Below are 23,388 nucleotides of genomic sequence, written 5' to 3'. Positions count from 1 at the left end.
TAAAAATTACAGACCTCTGCGTGCTTTGTAAGTGGGAAACCTGCAAAATCGGCAGTTTATCAAATACTTGTTCTCCCCGCTGTATATATATATATATATATATATATATATATATATATATATATATATATATATATATATATATATATATATATATATATATATATATATGTATTTATATATATATATATATATATATATATATATATATGCACTACATGGCCAAAAGTATGCAGACACCCCTTCGAATAAGTGGATTCGGGTATTTCAGCCACACCCATTGCTGACAGGTGTATAAAATGAAGCACACAGCCATGCAATCTCCATAGACAAACAATGGCAATAGAATGGGTTGGACTGAGGAGCTCAGTGACTTTCAACGTGGCACCATCATCAGATGCCATTTTTCCAACAAGTCAGTTCATCAAATTTTTTCCCTGCCAGTGCTTCCCTTTATCCCTGTGGGGGAACTCTGGGAAGGGTTTGAAACAGCAAAGGGCTTACCTTGGTCGGCTTTCACACACGGTTGAAGCAGCTTTCTTTGGCAAGAAGAGCACGGGAGGAGTCGATATATACTGTATATGATTGGGTGGTTTGGATTACACATTTCAAAAGGAAAAAAAGGCACATTCAACCAAAAAGTAACTATCTACTTTGCTAATCTAAAAATAAACAAATGGTATGTATGTTCAGAATTACGTGTGTTATGTATTGTTACGGCTGTGGAAATTCGCAGAACACCATAAAGGTTCCTTAGATCAGTTATCCCGGTATGTGAGTGTTCAGATAGGTTTCCCCACCGTTGTTTAGAGGGAATTCTTCGTGTTCATCGGGCTGTGACCCTTTGAGGTAGGTTTTTCTTTTTCTATTGTTATTTTGAACCGACAGATCACGCTACGACCCTTTTCGTAGCATTTCGTAGCATCGTAGCATTCGTAGGTTGCTATTAGTGGAAAGCGGCCGATCGCAAGTCGGCAGGCGCGAATTCATAACAGTATGTTATGTTTGATGTGTGCGCGGCCCATCACTACCTCACACGCTCAACCATGTACATTGCACATCAATGATCTCTTCTGTAATCGCTGATTCTTTCCCATTCTGTTCATCTCTGGACCATTGTTGTCCATTTGTGCGATCTCTCCTTTCCTCTTTCCACAATACCCTTTGGTAGTTGGAAAACCTGCTGCCCTTTTTAGTTTCTCTCTGAGACGCTAAACAAAGACCTTGCGCAAAAAGAAAATAAATTATGCAACACGGAAATGGAACCTTCAGCCAAATGTGCATCGACTTCGTGTACAAGGCACAACTTGAGGGTCAAAACAAAGGTGGTTGGTCAATTTTTAACTTCTACAGCTGTTGGGAGGAGAGTTACCTGGTATGAATAGAATTGGAATGTATAACGAAGTGGGGGAGAAAGGTCAAGAATTCCACCACTTTTTGCTTATGTTGGACGATATATTCAAAAACAGCACCCAATGAAATCCATCCTCATGAATGGATTCATTATCTCACGAATCTCCTGGAAAGCTACATTGATGTGGATAACTTGATGCATTGATTCATTCATCATTCATTCATTCATTCATGGTTGCATGCGACATCATTTCTGTAGGCATGGTTATGTACCTCCCAAAAATATGGGAGGTACTACAAGAGGTTCCACATCGGTACCTTCCGTAGTTTTGGAAAGTAATTTGTAATTTGGCCGCAGCACCTCCACACAATGACCTATTTTTGAAAAACATCATGGGATATATGACATCCTCAAGCAAGTTTTCAGATTATAAACTGCTGACTTATAAGTGGCTCATCCAAAGGACTTCGTACCAATTGCTGTCACAACTTGCATCCCAGGAATGCAGTCTAAAGTCGGGTCAGGGATCAGAATCCAGGCAAGACGGCTCAAAGGTGAACGAGTACACTTCGTTTTACCTGTGATAACTGGATTATGGAGAAGTAGAGAGGTGTGGTCACCCACACTACCCTGTATGGGGTCGTCCAACATATCAACAACCTCCTTACTTCAATCAGGTAGGTATGTCAGTGAGCCTTTGTTCAACATAGGATCAACTTAAAGGGAGCTGTAAAGATTCAGATCCAAGAATAAGTGAGAAATGAGTTGCAATTGCACTCTTTAGAGTCTTTCGAGTCAGACAGAACGAGGTGAAATGCTTGGACTTGTAGGATCATGGGCGTCATCTCGTTTTACACTCAGGTCCGATTAACCTAAGGCGTCTTCGTGATGAACCAGTTCAGTAACTTTCACAGATATACGATCTCACAATAGATTGGCCACAAAGTACAGTGTTAATGTTGTTGTTAATGTGTGTTTAATTTTATTTTATCCCACTCATGGAGTACAGCGATAGTGTGTTGTTGCTTATCTCCATATGCAGGTTTCACAAGGTGGAATGGAGCCCTCCCAGGTCTCAAAGTATTTGTGGGTATACATATCTGAATATATATATATATATATATATATATATATATATATATATATATATGTATGTATGTACATACAAAGGTATCCACAACTTGTGTGGAAGGAATTTAGCGTTTTGATCAGTGGTCCCCAACCTTTTGATCCCATGCATTCACTACTCCCAAGGATGTTGGGAGCCAGAAAAAAAATTGATGCATTTTATTGAGAAACTTGATACTGAGAAACATTTTCAGAGTCAATGAGAAACTTGATGCGTTTTTAATTTTAATTTTTTAATTAAATGTAATTAATTTTAAATTCTGCCACAAGATGCCGGAAGGTAAAATCAAATTGATTTGATTCCTTCCGGCGGTAAGTGCCAGTGGCCGGCAGCGACATTGTGTAAGGCTTTTCAGGTCACGGCGCCGGCCGGCAGTGGCAATGTGTAAACCCCTTTAAGATTGCCTCATGAAAATGTGTTTTGATTGGAAAGTCCTCGCGGGTCGCAGTGTTGGGCTCCGTGGGCCGCATGCGGCCCGTGGGCCGCGGGTTGGGGACCAATGGTTTCGAAAAAGAAAGCCAGGTACTATGTATTATTCGAATTAATTAATCACATAAAATTTGACAAGCATTGATGAATACAATACTGTATATCCATCCATTCCATTGGGACCACACTCTGAACAGAGCTGCCGAAACAGTCTCCTTGGCTATTGGGCGCAATCCTGGACGGGTCACCACTCCGACACAGGATACACCAATGGCTCAATCATCCCAACAAGCTGGTACTCATTTTGCCAACTTCAGAAGGATGACAGGCAGAGTCAACCCCACCTGGTATTAATTCAACTGCCAAGGAGAATTTGAACCCAGATCCCGAAGATCCCAAGCCACACCAATTCAATATATCGAATATTTAATGTAGAATAACAGGCAATACAGGCAAAAATACGATATAATAAGGCAATACTACACAATAATGACGACTCAACTGAATAATAATATGACTACCACTGAATAATAATCCACAGAATGACTAACACAGATATGTCCAGGGTGTTCAGGAGCTCTGCGGGATACTGCACAACCTCCTCGTTATTAAAGTTAATAACACAATTTCTTCAAAATCAGTTGCTATAATTTCAGTAACCTGTAGCTTTGTGCAGTAACACAGGTGTCAATGTCTGCGCATGCACAGACTGGGCACCCTGTAGGTTTGAAAATGTTTTTTTGCATCTCCATTTGCCAAGAGGATTCCAACGGTACAAAATGCAATGTAATGGGGTTACTACCATTGGGGCCGATTCAATCGATGAGAAATTACAACTATATGTGTGTGTATGTGTGTATATACATATATATATACATATATATATATATATATATATATATATATATATATATATATATATATATATATATATATATATATATATATATATATATATATATATACTAACACATGTCTCATAACCATCCCTATCAGTTTCAGTCGATGCATTGAAATCCCCCAAGACGAGAAGAGTATCTCTCCTGGGGCACTGATCAACCACAGACTCGAGTGTGGCGTACAATGCGTCCTTCACCGTGAGATCACTCGCCTCAGTCGGAGCAGAGAAATGACACCCAAGGAGTGACGAATCCTTAGTCTCATAATAAGGTCATTGACCGGTGGTACTTCAATTATCATTGGAATCAGCTTATTGGACACAACTAAATCAACTCCTTGGGCAGGGTAACCATCAGTGACCAGACCTATAATTAATAGGTGCAATCACCCGCCATGATCTCATCACTATCTGGTCTCCGAATCTCAGAGTGCTGCAATACCAATGTTCAAACACTTGATCTCAGATGATAACAGAGACAGGTGATCATCCTCTCTTAGGGATAGGACATTCCAGGCACCCACCCGAAGGGACCGCCTCAGGTTAACCCAAGGAGACCGCCGTCTGGTGGACGACACCTCAGCACCACTCTGACACATTCTCCCACAATCTGACCCAGGGATGTTACCCCGTGGTTCCCCTCCTATCATCAAAGATTGGGGGTCCCGAAGGCTTTGCCCCAATCCCGTCATCCGGTGAGCTGTCCTGCGAAGGGAAGCTGCACAGGAGGTACTCCCACAGAGTGGGTTTTCAGATATTTTTTTTGCTTCGAGAATGTTTTATGGAATGAAGGGTTTTACGGTGGCCGGAGTGCAAATCCTGCCACCAACGTCCAAATAAGAAGTAACCCAACTGCAGGAGGACGTCTGCAGACACAGTTGGGCACGAGATACGGATGGCCGTTGGCTCAGAAGGAGCTCCTTCACCTTTTAATCCTGCTGGGTTTCATACATATCGTGCACCCTCCTCACCAGAAAACCGAGTGGAGGAGACGGTTTAGTCGTCCAGGGTGGGGGAGCCGAAAGGCCAATGAGCTCAGGGTTCAAAAGGATAAGCATTTATTAACCACCAGGAGTCATTTCCACAACAATGTATATCAACATTATGTGGCTGAAAGGTTCATATTGCACTTTCAGTTCATGAGTATTGAAATATATCACCAGGTAAGCTGTTCCCCCACTCTCCTCCCACCCAACACCATACACACCTGGATCTTTATTCACCTTGGGATTCTTTGGGCGTTTCTATTGCCCCACCTTTAACTGTACATCAGAGATCAAATGGCCTGGTTTTTTCTATCAGACTGGTTTATATATTCTCCTTTTTTCCTTCTCATCGGCATCCAAGGTTGAATTTGGTTTTCTATCTCCTAATACTTATTGGGGGGTTATTTGTTTATTCATTTATTTATTTATTCTTCCCCCTCCCACCTTCCGGAAGTATTAACACTTTCTTATCTGCTTTTGGATTAAAACATTCTTTTCTTTGTTTTTTTTTTTAATCTCACTTCCCTCAATAATATCCCCTGTGATCATTCATAAGATCTAACATAAGATGACATTGTGTTCTTGTGTTGTTCTTTGGGTAAATATTAATATTTATTTATTTATTGGGCTGGTACGCACACTCGAGGTACACACACTCAACCCTAAGCCGTCCAACCTGGGTTTGAATCCTGACCCAGCTACAAGCAGTCATCCAGGTGTTTCACAGGCGGGGGGCGGGGGGGGGGGTCGAATCATTCTTGTTGCAATGATCACAATTCAAAAGTCATGACTTGGAGATTAGGTCTTGTGCCTCTATCTCTATCTTGACAGCATCGTACTCAGATCTTTGATTTGGTAAAACTGGCAGGCTTTCACACAAAAAATATTGCACTAAACTCCTTGAAGCCTGAGCTCCTTGGACTTTCGGCTCCCGCACCCTGGGCTCCCTGAAGAAAAATCCAGCCGCTCAGGAATATGGAGGTTTGAATAGCTGCCGGTAAACTGGCCATCAGGGTATATCCATTCATCCTTTAGGACCATACTCTGTGCAGAGCGTTGTTGCTGCCTAAACAGTCTCCTTGGCTATTTTGGCACAATCCTGGACGGGTCACCGCTCCGGCATAAGATACCAGCAAACTGGCACTCATTTTGCCGACCTCGGAAGGATGACAGGCAGAGTCAACCCACCTGGTATTAATTCAACAGCCGAGTGGAATTATGAACTCAGGATCCTCAGATCCCAAGCCTGCCACCCTAACCATGAAGCCAACACCAGGCATAGGGTATATGGAGGTTTGAATAGCGGCTGGTAAAACGGCTACCAGGGTTCAAAGGGTTAATGTGAAGAACAGACGATTATGAATGATTTATTTTTTTGACTTGTTTTTCCTTCTTTGGCCCACAGCAAGGACGATCGCGATCGGCATCAGATGGTGAGATGCTGGAGCGAGTCGAAAGTTTATCAAGACATGCCGGTAAGCGAGAAAGGTGCTCCACTAACATTTGCCATAAGGATTCTTTCACGCCTGAGTCCATGAGTCACCATGCATATTCTACAGTTCTGCGTCGAAGCCTTCTTTTTCTTCTTCTTTCGCACGCAGCATAAGGCTGAGTGTGTGGCTGTGCCACTGATGCAGTGGCCCCTGCAGGTTTTGGGCAGGGATTTGTGATTGGACCAGGGTGCTGGTGATAGTTCGTCGACTATTTGCAAAGGACACCGTGGAATCTTTGACGTCCACCAACTCGTGCTGGTAGATGGAACACCCAGTTTAACGTCCTTCCGAGGGATGGCACACGCATTGACGCCTCACCTTGCCTGCGAGACACCTGGTGTGACAATTTATGGCTGGATTGACATTCGATCCCAGGCTAGACGGTTCAGAGGTGACGGTGCATTCCCCTAAGCCATCCGACCAGCCTGTTGAAAGCAAGAGCAATAATTCTGGAAAATAATCATTCAATGCTAAAATTGTCAATCACAAGAACAACACAATGAAGATGTTCCTTATATAATCTGCGGAGAGTATTAAATTCAAAAGGCTTGGAAGGCAAAGCGTGCCATTGAACAAATTGGCAGATAAATAATTAGAGGGCAAAGAGGGTTTTAAGGTGAAGTTAGCTCGAGGCGTGGGTTTGGTGCCTGTAACATTCCCAGGATGAATCCTGCAGAAGTCAGCAGGGAGGAGTTGGGAACAAGTCGAGACAAACAAGTAAAGATCTGCAGAAAACTGCATCACAAACTACCGCTGAAAAAGAATCATCCGATGACTTTGTATAAGTTGCTTTGGCATTATCAACATTATGTAAAGCAAGTCGAATGTAAAATAAGTTTAAAACAAAACAAGTCTGAAGACGACGATGGTTCACGAGCGGTATTTGACTATTTCGATTGTTTCAGAAGTCAAGGATGAGACAATGTGATAATGTTTGACCAAGTTATAAAAATGATCAACATGATGTGGTACGAGTGACGGGTTATGAGCTGGATAATGTCGAAAACCCGGTTTCGTTCAACAACTTTAAAAATTTGACCTTTGCATAACCTTTAAAGGTCACAAAACAATGTGGACATTAAAATAAGGAAACAGGATACGTGCTATCGCTTATTGGAGTTAGTTCGTCGAAGAAGGTCGAAAACCCAGTTCGATTCCCACAACTTTGAAAATTTGACCTTTGTGAAATTTAAAGGTCAAAGGTCAAGGATTATGACCTTTGGTGTAAAACTTCCTCTGGAACATTCCAGGAACAATATAACGTCATATAGGCTATATGGCATTTCGCACTCCTCGGATTATCCATACTTTGATGAAATCAGCGTAAAAACAAACTTGAAGGGGGCGCCATGGGCAAGGTGTTCGAGATAGAGCAAAATGGTTTCAAGACTTTAGGTGGGGAATGACCTCAAGATTATGCATAAAAAATATTGTCATCCCAGCTCTCAAAGTTTGGGTGGTCATATGATTTTTATGTCAATATTCGCAATTTTCTAAGTTCGTGACCTTGACCTTGGGACGAAAATGAAAAATCGAGCTCCGTGGGGCTATGCAGGTTCCATTGGGCTAACCAAATACCAAAACCCCTGCCAGATTTGACAACCCCCCTAGGAGAAGATGGATTTTTACGTCAAAATTCGCAATTTTCTAAGTTCGTGACCTTGTGACCTTGACCTTGGGATGAAAATGAAAAATTGAGCTCCATGGGGCTATGCAGGTGCCATTGGGCTAACCAAATACTGAAACCTCTATCAGATTCGACAAACTCCCTCGGAGAAGATGCAAATTGAAATCGGCTACCCCCTAGAAACACATGTTTTTTGGGCGTGGCTCCGCCCATAATGTGCGCACCACGCCCATTTTCAGGAAAACACAACGAGATCATGATATAAACCTCCCACCAAAATTTTATCAGGATCGGATCAAAACCCACGGAGCTATGCTTGGGACAGACAGACAGACAGACGGACAGACAGACACACACCAATAACGAATATAGTGGTCACTTATTTTTTCGTGAAAATATTTTTTTCCTGAACCAAAAAAATATTTTTTCGTGAACCAATACAAGACTAACGTCCAGCTCAAGTTTAAAATAAAAAATGCAACTGAACAGTCACTTTGTCATGGGAATTAATTTCTCTTACCCACTCCTCCTTCCTTTCCTCTTGACAGGTTCGGACTCCATTGCCGCCTTTCAAAATTACACACACGACAGACAGCGTCACTCGATCATCACCTGTAAGCAACAAACCACGACCCTTACCCTTACCGCCATCCCCTTCTCCAAAGCCCCCTCATCAGAGCCCATCCCCACAGCCACCAGCGCAGCCTCAGGTACAAGTGACACCCACACCTCCAAGCCCTGGGGCGGTGGAGCGTGCTGTGACAGAAGAACTGCAACCCCTGAATGACCAGCTATCTGAGCTCAAGACCAAATCCTCAGACCTCTATTTGAGCCTCACGCAGCAGCTTCGGCACGTGAGGGGCAGGTGAGGACAGGGTGTGGTCGTGGTTTCTTATTCCTCATGTTCTCCTTCTTCTGATGTAATTTGCATATCAATTGTGGCTGCTGGTGGCATCATTGCTCGGAGCACGGCTGTGCCGTTGATGCAGAATTGCCCCTGCAGGTTCGAGAAGGAATTTGTCTTTTGTTCAGGTTGCCGGTCATAATTTGCCGACGCTTTGCGAAAGACTCCGTGGGATCTTTAACGTCCACCGACGAATGCTGGCAGATGGGACACCTGGTTTAACGTCCATCCGAGGGACGGTACACGCGTTGATGAATCACCCAGCCTGTGAAACACCGGGATGACAGTTTATAGCTGGGCGGGATTCGAACCCAGGGGTAGGCAGCTTCGAGGTGACTGCAGTGTGTTGGTTTGATAACCCAAAGTTTGCTTGGTGTAGAAGATCTTGGACAATGGGTCGACTTTTTAACACGTCCAGATTTTCAATCAACCTTTTTTTTTAACTGTAAAAGGCTTGATAATTGGTATACCTTTAAAATTGAGCCCAAACAGATGGAAGATAACCTAGAACAAATGGCAGAGAGAGGATGTGCAAGGGCAGCAGAGGAGGTTTTAAGGACATGTGAGCTGATGCCTTCTGGTCCAGGAGCAGAGTCATAATCGGGGGTTGAAAGAACCTTCTTCACCTTCTCAGGTGCAAAAGACGCAGAGACCAGGAGGTGGTGGGAACGACAGGGAAGGATGGGTCCCGAGAGTGAGGGGTTGGGGACGCAAGATTTGGAAGCAAACACAAATTTGAGGCATTCGGCCTTTTCATGAATGCAGTTGGCTGTGGCCTGATGTTGGCAAAATGGTTAGGGTGGTGGACTTGTGATCCTAAGGCCTTGAGTTCAAATCCTGCTCACCTGTTGAATTAATACCAGGTGGGGTCATCCTTCTGAGGTCGGCAAAATGAGTACCAGCTTGCTGGGATGATTGAGCCATTCGAGTATCCTGTGTCGGAGTGTCGACTTGTCCAGAGCCAATAGCCCAGGAGACTGCTTTGGCAGCACCAACACTCTGCACAGAGTATGGTCCCAATGGATGGATGGACCCAGCTTGATCTGCACATTCATTCCTATCATTAAGAGTGAATCATCTTCAGGAATGGTTTGTCGTTAGAAGAATCCAGAATTACCAAAATTGTGAGAACTATAGAATGGAGAAACTATAGAATCAATAAAACAATAGAACGACAAAGGTTCACAAAGTCCAAAATTTTCCAGTGTGTGCTTTGTCAGGTTGTGTGTGCTCACATCTGAAACAGCCCTCACAGGTGGGCAAAGTGACATACTGTAGGCCTGAGTGACACAGGCCTGAACGGTAATGATGAGCTTGTCTGCCTGGATCCTGTGGTCCATTGTAGACCCGTGCTGCCCCGCACCTCTCGGAGAGCGTTCAAGAACCGAGCACACGTGACCTGTGTTGGTGCTTGAAGGCCACTCCATGGTTGAAATGTTGGACTTTCTAAGCCTTTGCCTCCTTTACTATGCATCTAATGATGACATTGTTTTATTATCCTGCCCCCCCACCCCCAATCCCACCAGGTTCCATGCATCTGATCAATCGCAACAGGTAAGAGGTACATTGCCTCTCATCTTCACGTTTCTTTCTTGATCCCCACCCTTTAATCGATGGCTTTTGATCCTACCGATCTCCCGGTTTGGTAGTTTCACCTTCCGGGCATTGGATGAATGACTTTCCTTTCCAGTCGTCCTTTTTTCTTGGATTTTCCTTTCTACTACTTCACTCCTTTCTTCCTACGATGTGTGTTGCAGAGCGCAGGTTACAACTACGAGGTGCGACTTCCATCTGGCCTATCGGAGCCCGTTCGACAGCAGTTTCGACTTTGTCTCCAGGTCCGATTCCGAATTAAACATGCTTTTTTGGTATTTATTGGGGAGGACAGAATTCCTCCTGATGAAATGCTCCAATGAGTGCGCTGTCGCTGGAACCCAGAGTGCCCCGGGATGTGACGGCATTTCCCCTAAGCTCAGTGGCTGCATTTGTCTCATCTAACAGTCTTGTGGTGTCTAATGTATTTGTCTATGTCCATGTGTGTGAAATGTGTGCGTGTGGCAGCTCCACCATGACCCATAGATCCTGCGAAAAAAAAGTAAATAAATAACGTTGGACCTCCTTCGCCCCTCATTGGAGAGCAAGTATCGAGGGTCTCGATAAGTACCACAGGGCTGGTAGGATAGCTTAATGGTATACACACTCGCCTCTGAGCTGTCCAGCCACGGTTTGAATCCTGACCCAACTATAAACCGTCATCCTGGTGTTTCGCAGACAGATCAATTCATGAATGTATGTGCCATCCCTCAGATGGATGATGGACTGGGCGTCATTCTGCCAGCCTTAGTTAGGATGGCATTAAAGATTCCACAGTGTGCTTCGTGAATCGTACATTAACTATCACCAGGAGTCTGAACAAATTCCAAATTCCAGCTATAACTTGCATTGGGGCACTGCATCAGCAGCACCCATCTTGCATTTTACAACAGGCACATCCGCGAGATACAAATATTGCCGCTTGTCTTTTTAAAATTTAAATAATTTCATCAGATCAACGAATAAAACATTTTCTCTAATTTTGTCATACTTGTGTATGGATACATTAAAATATACATTTCTCTCTCTCTCTCTCTCTCTCTCTCTCTCTCTCTCTCTGTCTCTCTCTCTCTCTCTGTCTCTCTCTCTCTCTCTCTCTCTCTCCCTCTCTCTCTCTCTCTCTCTCTCTCTCTCGCCCTCTCGCCCTCTCGCCCTCTCGCCCTCTCGCCCTCTCGCCCTCTCGCCCTCTCGCCCTCTCGCCCTCTCGCCCTCTCGCCCTCTCGCCCTCTCGCCCTCTCGCCCTCTCGCCCTCTCTATCTCTCCCCCCTCCAACCCTGTGTTGTAGACCGGCTGCTCCCTGGATGATTCCCGAGCACTTGTTCGAAGTACATTCAGCGCTCTCATCGAGGAGTTCCAGCACCTCGAGGAAGAAAACAAGGTGAGAGTCTCAGTGTAGGGTCATGGCGAGGTCACAGGGGAAATTTAGGTTTCTTTCCAGCTTCACATGGACCTGGAAAGAAACATGTGATATGATACGGAAGAAGTCGAAGAAGAAAAAAAGGAATTTCTTGAAAGAAACAAGGAACGGCATGATCAGGAAATAATTATTACCTCCACCACCAAAGGTGAAGGACGTTATGTTTTCACCCATTTCTGTTTGTTTGTTTGTTTCGTGCAAAATCAAAGATTTTTCAGGTATGTTGGTTTGTCGATGTTGTTATTGGGTGGTCGCTAGACTACCCATATTCTCAGGTTTTCCATCTGTCTGTATGTCTGTTGAGTGGTCGCGTCACTGGACTACCCATATTCTCAGGTTTTCTGTCTGTATGTCTGTTGGGTGGTCGCGTCACTGGACTACCCATATTCTCAGGTTTTCTGTCTGTATGTCTGTTGGGTGGTCGCGTAGCTGGACTACCCATATTCTCAGGTTTTCCATCTGTCTGTATGTCTGTTGGGTGGTCGCGTAGCTGGACTACCCATATTCTCAGGTTTTCTGTCTGTATGTCTGTTGGGTGGTCGCGTAGCTGGACTACCCATATTCTCAGGTTTTCCATCTGTCTGTATGTCTGTTGGGTGGTCGCGTAGCTGGACTACCCATATTCTCAGGTTTTCTGTCTGTATGTCTGTTGGGTGGTCGCGTCGCTAGACTACCCGAATTCTCAGGTTTTCCATCTGTCTGTATGTCTGTTTGTCTGTTGGGTGGTCGCATCGCTAGATTACCCTTATTCTCAGGTTTTCCATCTGTCTGTATGTCTGTTGAGTGGTCGCGTAGCTGGACTACCCATATTCTCAGGTTTTCTGTCTGTATGTCTGTTGAGTGGTCGCGTAGCTGGACTACCCATATTCTCAGGTTTTCTGTCTGTATGTCTGTTGAGTGGTCGCGTCACTGGACTACCCATATTCTCAGGTTTTCTGTCTGTATGTCTGTTGAGTGGTCGCGTAGCTGGACTACCCATATTCTCAGGTTTTCCATCTGTTTGTATGTCTGTTGAGTGGTCGCGTCACTGGACTACCCATATTCTCAGGTTTTCTGTCTGTATGTCTGTTGAGTGGTCGCGTAGCTGGACTACCCATATTCTCAGGTTTTCTGTCTGTATGTCTGTTGGGAGGTCGCGTCGCTAGACTACCCATATTCCCAGGTTTTCTGTCTGTCTGTATGTCTGTTGAGTGGTCGCGTCACTGGACTACCCATATTCTCCGGTTTTCCGTCTGTCTTGTCTGTATGTCTGTTGAGTGGTCGCTAGACTACCCGAATTCTCAGGTTTTCCATCTGTCTGTATGTCTGTTTGTCTGTTGGGTGGTCGCATCGCTAGACTACCCTTATTCTCAGGTTTTCCATCTGTCTGTATGTCTGTTGGGTGGTCGCGTAGCTGGACTACCGATATTCTCAGGTTTTCTGTCTGTATGTCTGTTGGGTGGTCGCGTAGCTGGACTACCCATATTCTCAGGTTTTCTGTCTGTATGTCTGTTGGGTGGTCGCGTAGCTGGACTACCCATATTCTCAGGTTTTCTGTCTGTATGTCTGTTGAGTGGTCGCGTCACTAGACTACCCATATTCTCAGGTTTTCTGTCTGTATGTCTGTTGAGTGGTCACGTCACTGGACTACCCATATTCTCAGGTTTTCTGTCTGTATGTCTGTTGAGTGGTCGCGTCACTAGACTACCCATATTCTCAGGTTTTCTGTCTGTATGTCTGTTGAGTGGTCGCGTCGCTAGACTACCCATATTCTCAGGTTTTCTGTCTGTATGTCTGTTGGGTGGTCGCGTAGCTGGACTACCCATATTCTCAGGTTTTCCATCTGTCTGTATGTCTGTTGAGTGGTCGCGTCACTGGACTACCCATATTCTCAGGTTTTCTGTCTGTATGTCTGTTGAGTGGTCGCGTCACTAGACTACCCATATTCTCAGGTTTTCTGTCTGTATGTCTGTTGAGTGGTCGCGTAGCTGGACTACCCATATTCTCAGGTTTTCCATCTGTCTGTATGTCTGTTGAGTGGTCGCGTCACTGGACTACCCTTATTCTCAGGTTTTCTGTCTGTATGTCTGTTGGGAGGTCGCGTCGCTAGACTACCCATATTCTCAGGTTTTCTGTCTGTCTGTATGTCTGTTGAGTGGTCGCGTCACTGGACTACCCATATTCTCCGGTTTTCCGTCTGTCTGTATGTCTGTTGAGTGGTCGCTAGACTACCCGAATTCTCAGGTTTTCCATCTGTCTGTATGTCTGTTTGTCTGTTGGGTGGTCGCATCGCTAGACTACCCTTATTCTCAGGATTTCCATCTGTCTGTATGTCTGTTGGGTGGTCGCGTCGCTAGACTACCCATATTCTCCGGTTTTCCGTCTGTCTGTATGTCTGTTGGGTGGTCGCGTCGCTAGACTACCCTTATTCTCAGGTTTTCCATCTGTCTGTATGTCTGTTGAGTGGTCGCGTCGCTGGACTACCCATATTCTCCGGTTTTCCGTCTGTCTGTTTGTATGTAATGGACAGCTCTGGAGGCCAGAGGGGTCAACCAATTTTGATGAAACTTGACTGGTAGGTTCATACCAGGATCCAGTTGTATGCTTTTGAGCACCATTGCTATGGACGCCACCGTTGCCAAGCAACGGGACTTTGAATTTTTTGAAAAAAATCCGAAAAATATATATTTTTCGAAAATCAAAAATCGGCTTCCGCACTTTTATGCGTACTATAATGAACCTCTTTGTCAAAAAATTTCAGCCCGATCCATCAAAAACTGTATGACTAGTATGCAATTATGTAGCGACCACCCATGTTGCCTACCGGCTTGTTCTGTTTATCTGTCTGCCTGTTTATCGCCTACAGGTCACAATATTAAACCGATCTTCACGAAACTTCACCACGTGGTAGAGTTTGTCATAAGGAAGAATCCTATTGTTTTTGAGGTCAAAAGGTCAAAAGGGTAGCATAGGCCAAAGGTCACCAACTTTGGTAGGATTTTCTAAAATCCTCAATTTTCATCCGATTGACTTGAAATTTGAAGGGGATAAAAATTCCAGGTCACTGAATTCAACCAGCCAATTATTTTTAAGGTCAATACAGGCCCAAGGTCAATGACTAAGGTGGTATTTCTAAAATCCTCAATTTTCATCTCAATGACTTGGAATTTTAAGAGGATTTGCATGACAGGTCACTGAATTCAACGACCAAATATTTTCGAGGTAAACAATGGCCAAAGGGACAACGTATGCCAAAAGAACAACACACGCCAAATTTCTAAAATTGGCAATTTTCATCCGATTGACTTGAAATTTGAAGAGAAGATGCATATTTGGTCATTGGATTAAACCACCAATTATTTTTTTAGGTCAAATTTGTTTTATGAACTTTGCAAGTGTCGTGCTCTGCACGATGTCTTCTTGTTATTCTGTCGTCTAGCACCTGCAGGTCACAATTCTAAACCGATCATCATGAAACTTTACCAAGTTGTAAAGGTAGTCCCAACTGAGAAGCCTATTGATTTTGAGGACAAAGGTCAAAAGTCATCTTGATGTCAAATTTCTAAAATCGTCATTTTTCATCCGATCGACTGGAAAATTAAACAGCGATTGCAGAGTCCATCACTAAATTGGGAAAGCAACTATTTTTGAGATCAAAAGGTCAAAGGTCAACTCAAGGTTAAACTTCTAACATCATCAATTTTCAACTGAATAATCATCAATTTACATCCGATGAACTTGAAAGTTGAACAGAATCTGCATAGTCCATCGCTGAATTGGGAAAGCAACTATTTTTGAGGTCAAAGGTCAACTCAAGGTCAAACTTCTCAAACCATCGGATTTCATCTGAAAAATCGTCAATTTCCATTTGATTAACCTGAAAATTTAGCAGTAATTGCATAGTGCATCACTGAAGTTGAAAAACCAACTATTTTTGAGATCAAAGGTCAACTCAAGGTCAATTTTAATCTTAATGAAATGGACAAATTGATGTATCCATGGCAACCTTATCCAGAGGCGGTGGATTTTGCAAGTACCATGCTCTGCATGATGTCTTTTTCTTGTTTGTTTATCTTTGTGCAAGATATCTCAAAGAGTTGTGGACGGCTCCGGATGAAATTTTGCGGGCAGGTTGGGTGAGTGGCAAGGACAAACTGATTATATTTTGGTGAAGATCGAGATCCTGAAACTGGAATTTTAAAGTGATTTTTCCCCATTGATAGATAGGGCCTAAAATGATATATAGCACGACAACATTGGGTATGTGACAAGGAAGAATTGATTCAATTTTGGTGAAGATCCAAAATTTTTTAAAGTGATTCTTCACCATCGAGAGATTAACCTAAACAGATACTATCTCAAAAAGTTGTGAACCGATTTGAATGAAACTTGGTGGGCAGGTGGGATGACAAGGACGAATCGATTCGATTTTGGTGAATATCCGAATCTGGATCGAGATTACGAGGATTATTTAATTTTTTTAAGTGATTCTTCACCATTGAGAAATGTGGCATGATATTTAAAAGATGTATTGGGCCCGATACGTTCTCGTGGATCATGCATTGCGTGACAGAAGTACGTGCTCTACCGAGTGCCCTTCCAGTTCTGGTGCTGATCCTGCTCACCAAATTCTCTCAGCGAGGGACCCTCATGTGTGGAGCAGGCCAATAGGTCGACCACATGCTTCATGGCTGCAGCAGGGTGATCAGCTTCTCACGGAGATGGGGATGGCCCAGGTATCTGGCTGGGGGATGGCCAGACGGATTTCCCTGGAGTACTGACATAAAGTGAACGCAGCGATGCGCTGCTCCGACGAATGCTCCCAAACCTGACCTGCCATCTTGTATCACATTTTAGACTAATTGTACTGCACTTACCTTTAAGCTGCCTAGTTCGAATTCAATTCCCAAGTTCGATTTCAGTGGTGGATTCGGTTGTGACAGAATGTTAACTGTCAGATTGGTGCGTTGCGGCCAAAGTGCTACGTCACCACAACACGCTTAATGTCAGGTTGATGTCGATTTACATTTCTAATGCTCTGTGTTGGTTTTCATCCTCTTGGCTTTAATCCCGACTTTTGGCATCAAATGGACCTACAGCAGAATCGGCCAAAAGCATTCCTGTGCCGGTGTGTTCTTTATGCAGAGACTGCAGAACAAGCAACTGGCATTTGGGGAGTCGGGGAGACGGAGTGGAATACAGGCTGAACAATATATCAAGCTGAACGAGGAGCTCCGCACAAATAATCTGGAGTTGCAGGTTTATATTAATTTTCATATTCACCTCTTCAACACATTTCATCGAGTCGTAGTGGTTTTGCCGATCACAAATGCAAGCATAAAATATGTTCCACAGAATGACATTCACTTGAACAACTGGAAGGTTACTGATTGCATACCAGGTAGCTGGCTTACCTATGACATATTTGCATGCAGGCATCCCTGGCTAGTGTCACCTCCGACCTGCTGAAACGACAGCAGGCTGAGGCTGCCACCCAAGGGCATGTAGAGTCTCGCCTCCATCATGAAGTAGATCGCCTACGCAAGGAGGCAAGCAATATTCACGATACCACCTCGGGTTCCTTTTTATCAACAATGAAAGATCAAATTGTGTTATTTAATGCAATCTTGTCTCTCTCTATCTCCTTTAGCTAAAGCAGCAGCAGATGGCAAATCAGGCAGGAAGGCATGAGGGCCAGCAGGAAGCAGACAAAGAAATCGCCCACATGCGAGTGGAAGTGGATAACCAGGTGGCAGAATGGAAGGTCTGGTGCATCTCCATCCCTCCCTCATGCAGATATCGTTCACTACAATTGAATCTTCATGATATAAACTGGATGAAGATTTACTTACTGACAATAGGTTGGTAAAGAACAAATTGATGAAGGAAAGACGATGTGTGGGTACGGCAATGATACAAGATGGCAGCAAATTGCCACCTTGAAGGAAATAAGGGAAGAGACGGGATAGATATAGGAATTCTGCAGGTGAGGACAAATAAGTAAAGGTAGATTAACCTACAGGCATGCAGGATCCGTGCCCAGGGCCCTGAGGAAAAAGACATTTGCTGTGAAAATGTTCCATACCAGATCCACCACACCAATATTATGTTTCTAGTTCCGAGTTACGGTTCGGGATGTTTTACGCCTGGTTTCGGCTTGACACTGTTGCGGGGTTCTCTGCGTTTGATTGCTACGTGACCGTTGAGTCACGTTGGAGGTGCAAAACCAGACAATATTTGATAATACAATAATTCTACAACAATAACGACCGCACTCCACACTGTGGTCACAACCTGCAACAAATTCCGGTAACGGGCCGATTGGGAAACGCGTATTTACTGCGTTATTAAAAGATGAACTCGACACCTCTCATCCATGTCAGCCTCCGCCACAGTTATATCAGAACTCGCTGATTTGTCAGTCATGGATTGTTTAACGTCGACATGGATCGGCGGCAATTAAGTGGGAGCTAAAAGAGGACGGGTAAAGCAAACAAAGGAGGCTAAAGGAATTGTTTTGTTGAAAAAGATACCAACTGTAAACCAATACTTCATGGAGAAAGAAAAACGATGGACGAAGGTGACACAGCTTCGGGTTCAGCAGACGTGGTTGCCGGCAATCGAGAACATGCAGCTGGAGTTGTTGCGGGAAGCAGTCGAGCCGGAGCCAGAGTGATATTGCTGATGCCGAGGCAAACGCAACACAAGCAGGTGAATGTATCAGTGGTCTTGCATTGTGGGAGAAGATTAATGAAAATTTCAGGAGTTTTTGAATCGTCAAGAATTCAGCGGATCAAAATAAAAACAACAAACTCCCTGCTTCAGCTCAGGTGATTGGGGCGAAGACGCATATGGTGACAGAAGATTTGTTTTCTTGTCGACTGCACAACGGTGAATCTGTTGCTCGAGATTGGCTTATTTAATTCTCCCTCTGCTGGAAATGTTTCTACTGTTTTTTTTTTTTTCTGAAAGCTTCTATCAACCAAAACACACTTCTTTAGAAAAGGATTCAGCGATTGGAAACACGCCGAATGCATTTCTGAACATGAGAAAAGCTTGGATCATCGAAGTTGTATGCGAGCATGGGTACGGTGTGCGAAGATAACGGGTACATTTGATGCAGCTCGACCTCGGCAGTTTCAGGCTTGTAGAGCTGTGTGTTCAGTTACCAATCACCTTGTGGAATGCTTGCCAAGTGGCTTAAGCACTCAAGCAAGCACGCCAATCAAATAATTGCTAGTAACGCCTGGCTTGGCAAGCGCTAGCAAGCTGATTGGTGATGGAACATCTTATCATGGCTTTTTTTTTCCATGGGGAGGGGGGGTGGGAGAGGAAGGCAATAAAACTTGGGAATTCCTCCAGATTTTTGCAATTGAGTCTAAAGCAACACAAGTCTGGAGACGGCAATGGTTCACGAGCAATGTACACGGTTCAGGGTTTTTTGTGCCCAGGGTCCCCCCCCCAAAAAAAATCCCCTAAAGTAGGGGAAGGGCAGATTTAGACTGCATTGGTATACAAAGTGGATTGTGTGATGAACTTGTGCCACACAAAACAACCTTGTTTGTTTGTTTTTTTAAGTCAAAAACACAGATCTCCACAATCTGAGGATATATCAATAATTAAATCTCAACATTTGGTAAGACTTTCCTCACAGTCCAACAAGCACCTCCAGCTGTGATTGTTTTTTGTTGTTGTCGAATTTTCTTTGTAACGATAAGACAGAAAAAAAGAAAAGAAAAGTTAAACACCCGGAGGTTGCAAACATACAGGCCTGAGGCTTTTGATTGAAATAACCTGCACATTTGTGAATTTTTTTTCCAAGATCTTTCTTTTTTCGCAGCATTTCTTTCCCGTCTCTCTCCAGTCAAAAATAAAATCCTTGGAGGAGCAATTGGCTCGGCTACGTGCCGAACTGAGCAGCGAGCAACAGCGAGCCAACAATTCGGAAGCTGCATTGCAGGAGGCAAAGTTGGGCAGTACTTCCGGAAGTTCACAATGGACGAAGACGACGACAACCTATTTGGAGGATGACAATCGAGAAAAGGTTACTGAGCTGCAGAGAATCATCTTGGAACATCAATACACTATAACCACCCCACTACTACTACTACTACTACTACTACTACTACTAAGATGTTCACACAAAATGCTAACGAACAAATGCTATTGTAAAGACTAATGATACTTCGTCAAAAATCTCACAAATCTAATGCTTGGTTGTTTTGTGTCAATAATTTGCTGTTTTATTGTGACTCCGATTTGATAGCATTTAGATTTCTTGAGTTACCTTCAACTCTCGTTCAACCTCGAATAAGGGGCTCAAGATCAACTGTGATTCTCCCTTGGTAGATCGTACGGTCTAAGTTTACATTTTGATGCACAAGATTTGCGACTGACTTATCCTGCAGGAGCTGGAATTCCTGCGAAGAGAGAATAAGCAGCTTCAAGAACAGCTTCTGAGATTTACCTCGAAAAACACCATCATTTCTCAGTAAGTAGTTCAACTGACCAGCATTTTATAATCTACAATTTCAATCCATTATAATCCCGAAGACCTCTCACCACTAAACAAGGTATCATAAAAATCAGAATTCCCGATACAACCTTCACCACATACGATTGCTGAGTGTTGATAGGTCATGAAGTTTTGGTTTTTAATTTTTTTTTTATTTCAATTTTTTAGATACGGAGGACGAGAGTATCCAATTCTTCGGTTAGTCAAAGGCATGGAAAATCAAGCTGTCACGGAATACACGACTACGGTAAAAGTGGTTGCTCATTCCGCTTGAAGAGTGAGCGCATCTCTGGTGCTTTGGATTAAAAATTTGGTTAATTTTGCATTGGAAAGAGTATCCTCAAGAAGGGCCCATTTACATATTATGTAAGCAAAGGAGCCATGATAAAGATTGAGGGAAATTTAATAGAATCGAGAAGGAAGGGAAGAGAGGGAAATGGAAAGGAGGGGACAGAAATGGGGAAGGTCAGGAGAGAGAGAGAGAGAGAGAGAGAGAGAGAGAGAGAGAGAGAGAGAGAGAGAGAGAGAGAGAGAGAGAGAGAGAGAGAGAGAGAGAGAGAGAGAGAGAGAGAGAGAGAGAGAGAGAGAGAGAGAGAGAGAGAGAGAGAGAGAGAGAGAGAGAGAGAGAGAGAGAGAGAGAGAGAGAGAGAGAGAGAGAGAGAGAGAGAGAGAGAGAGAGAGAGAGAGAGAGAGAGAGAGAGAGAGAGAGAGAGAGAGAGAGAGAGAGAGAGAGAGAGAGAGAGAGAGAGAGAGAGAGAGAGAGAGAGAGAGAGAGAGAGAGAGAGAGAGAGAGAGAGAGAGAGAGAGAGAGAGAGAGAGAGAGAGAGAGAGAGAGAGAGAGAGAGAGAGAGAGAGAGAGAGAGAGAGAGAGAGAGAGAGAGAGAGAGAGAGAGAGAGAGAGAGAGAGAGAGAGAGAGAGAGAGAGAGAGAGAGAGAGAGAGAGAGAGAGAGAGAGAGAGAGAGAGAGAGAGAGAGAGAGAGAGAGAGAGAGAGAGAGAGAGAGAGAGAGAAAAAAAAAATAAAAAAAAAAAAGGGGGAAGATGGACTTATGGAAGGGGTTAAAAAAAAGTCACCAATTGTCAGTACCTTGATATGAAGACTGCTTGGACCTGCAGAGTATGAACAGGTAGACAAAGCAACTTTACGGGTTATGGACCAAAAGCTAAAGTTATCCAACGTGTGCTCGTTTCGAAGGGACGATACCAATTGATGTGCTTCGTACAAATGATTGTTCAAGAATAACAAACAAAAGAATGTGGAGCGAACCAGACATGGTGGCATGGTGCTTAGAACGTCTGCTTTGAGTCTGAGAGGTCGGTGGTTCAAACCCTGTCCGAGTCATACGAAAGACTTTAAAAATGGAACGTGCTGCTTCCTTGCTTGGCGCTCAGCATTTATAAAGGACATAGCATGGATAAACAACCATCGGTTGGTAAAAAAAAAAAAAAGAGCACAGGCTTTGATGGACCTAATGGTCTCCTCAATCAAAGGTCCTTGCGAGGGAACATATTATTATCCCGATAAGTTTGCCAGCTGTACGGTTTTAGCCAATAATAATTAGACATTATCATCACTTTTTATTCTGTGGTTCAGAATGATTGAGTGAAATAGTCACCGAGCTCGTTTTTTAACCTGCAGACATCTTTTCCTCTTACTCCCCATTCACAAATAGGTTGAACATACCAGCAGCAGCAGCAGCAGCTATCAAAACTTCATCTAATGAACGTTGGACAAAAAGGCTTACTGGTGTGGAAATACCATGTGATTAAGTTTCTTTAAATAATACATTCAGCTATTTTAAGTATTGTTGTAATTTTTAAGCATTTTCATATCTTATATTTGAAGCATTAAGAAGAAAAAAAAATTCTGAGCATGAGGTTTTTCAGGGAGGATTGGTTTAATTACAAAAGGCATGAAATGTTTGCCTCACAAGCCTCTGTCCAAAGTGTGCGTACGTGTGTGCACCGTCTTCCCTTGGCTGTGTGTTCAGACTTGTTTTTGGAATTGGGAGATAGAGACGTGGAATGAGCGAGCATGGCAGTTAAATCCCTCAGGGCTCAGGATTCATGCAAGCCTTCATTTACCATGGAACTAGCATGACAGCCCTTTTCCAATTCACCGGCGCCGCAAAACAGAACGCGAGTGTAACAAGAGTGCTTGCTTCTTGCGAATAATACATGGGATCACCCGAGCGAGTGTGACTGCTTCTGGGTTTCTGGAGACCATTTTAAAGTCGCATTCCTAATTTCTTGTTCATTTAAACTGGCAGCACACAATCGCACTGCGCGCTGTTAGTCTCTTTGTTGTTAAAACATGTGACTGCTTGCTCTATTATGTTGCCATTGTGAAAGTTGCTTTGTTGACAATATATAGATATATATTTCACCACAAACCATTAAGCACTGGGCCATGCATTGTTTTACATCCTTCTTAGTACTGTATGTGTGTACCATTTAATAAAAAGGGGGAAAAGAAATCATGGAATTGCCTTCAGACGCTGTCATTTTTATTATGAACGCAACAACGGCAGAATTCTGACCCCATCCTACACATGCTTCAATCAAACCTCTCACTTCCCCATCTCCAACTTCCCCATTTCCCAACTTTCTACCCACTCCCCTTAACATTTATACACAGAAGCAATTGCCTTTTAAAAGTGTGTGCGTGCGTGCGTAGAGGGTTATTCCTGCTCTCACACAGCAAATCCATATCTACAAGCAACAATCACTTTTGGACAGCCAAAGTAAACTAATCTATAATCACAGGCTTACCGTCATAGCACCAACACAACAACAACAGTTATAGACAACGAATGGCACGAGTGAAGGATCAGCCAACTCTACACTCAACCTATAAAATGAATTTACAATAACCCCACGCATGGGAAGCGAAAAATGTGGTTAAGCAATTGGTTCATGTCCGTCCGTCCGTCCGTATTATCAGTTTATGATCAAGGAACAACTTATTTAAATCGCAAGTTATATTTTGAACACGAAGCAGAGCATGAATCGGAGGACAAGCTTGCCGTTTAACAGAATTTTGGCTCAAAATTCATCCTGATTGC

The 23,388-nt window shown here is 43.6% G+C and overlaps 1 protein-coding gene across 4 annotated transcripts in view; it reads left to right on the top strand.

Annotated features, from left to right (window-relative positions):
* Positions 1-22,800, top strand: part of LOC147011099 (uncharacterized) — a 45,435-nt gene extending 22,635 nt beyond the window's left edge. The window contains exons 6-17 of one of the 4 annotated variants that reach the window (XM_085860492.1): positions 6,202-6,271; positions 8,465-8,781; positions 10,347-10,374; positions 10,578-10,658; positions 11,699-11,791; positions 16,955-17,068; positions 17,245-17,358; positions 17,469-17,558; positions 19,674-19,853; positions 20,218-20,300; positions 20,493-20,571; positions 21,997-22,800. In XM_085860492.1, coding sequence (XP_085716618.1) covers positions 6,202-6,271; positions 8,465-8,781; positions 10,347-10,374; positions 10,578-10,658; positions 11,699-11,791; positions 16,955-17,068; positions 17,245-17,358; positions 17,469-17,558; positions 19,674-19,853; positions 20,218-20,300; positions 20,493-20,571; positions 21,997-22,044 — 1,297 coding nt within the window. In that variant the 3' untranslated portion in view covers positions 22,045-22,800. Of the gene's footprint in view, positions 1-6,201; positions 6,272-8,464; positions 8,782-10,346; positions 10,375-10,577; positions 10,659-11,698; positions 11,792-16,954; positions 17,069-17,244; positions 17,359-17,459; positions 17,574-19,673; positions 19,854-20,217; positions 20,301-20,492; positions 20,572-21,996 lie in introns of all 4 variants that reach the window. The other 3 variants (XM_085860490.1, XM_085860491.1, XM_085860489.1) reach the window with 3 other exon arrangements.
* Positions 22,801-23,388: the final 588 nt, after the last annotated feature.

Source organism: Eptatretus burgeri, chromosome 16, assembly GCF_056783735.1.
Source record: "Eptatretus burgeri isolate ZD-2024b chromosome 16, Ebu_testis_v1, whole genome shotgun sequence".
Classification (NCBI taxonomy): Eukaryota; Metazoa; Chordata; class Myxini; order Myxiniformes; family Myxinidae; genus Eptatretus; species Eptatretus burgeri.
The sequence above is the reverse complement of the archived record's forward strand: the minus strand, read 5'-3'. Positions and strand labels throughout refer to the sequence as shown.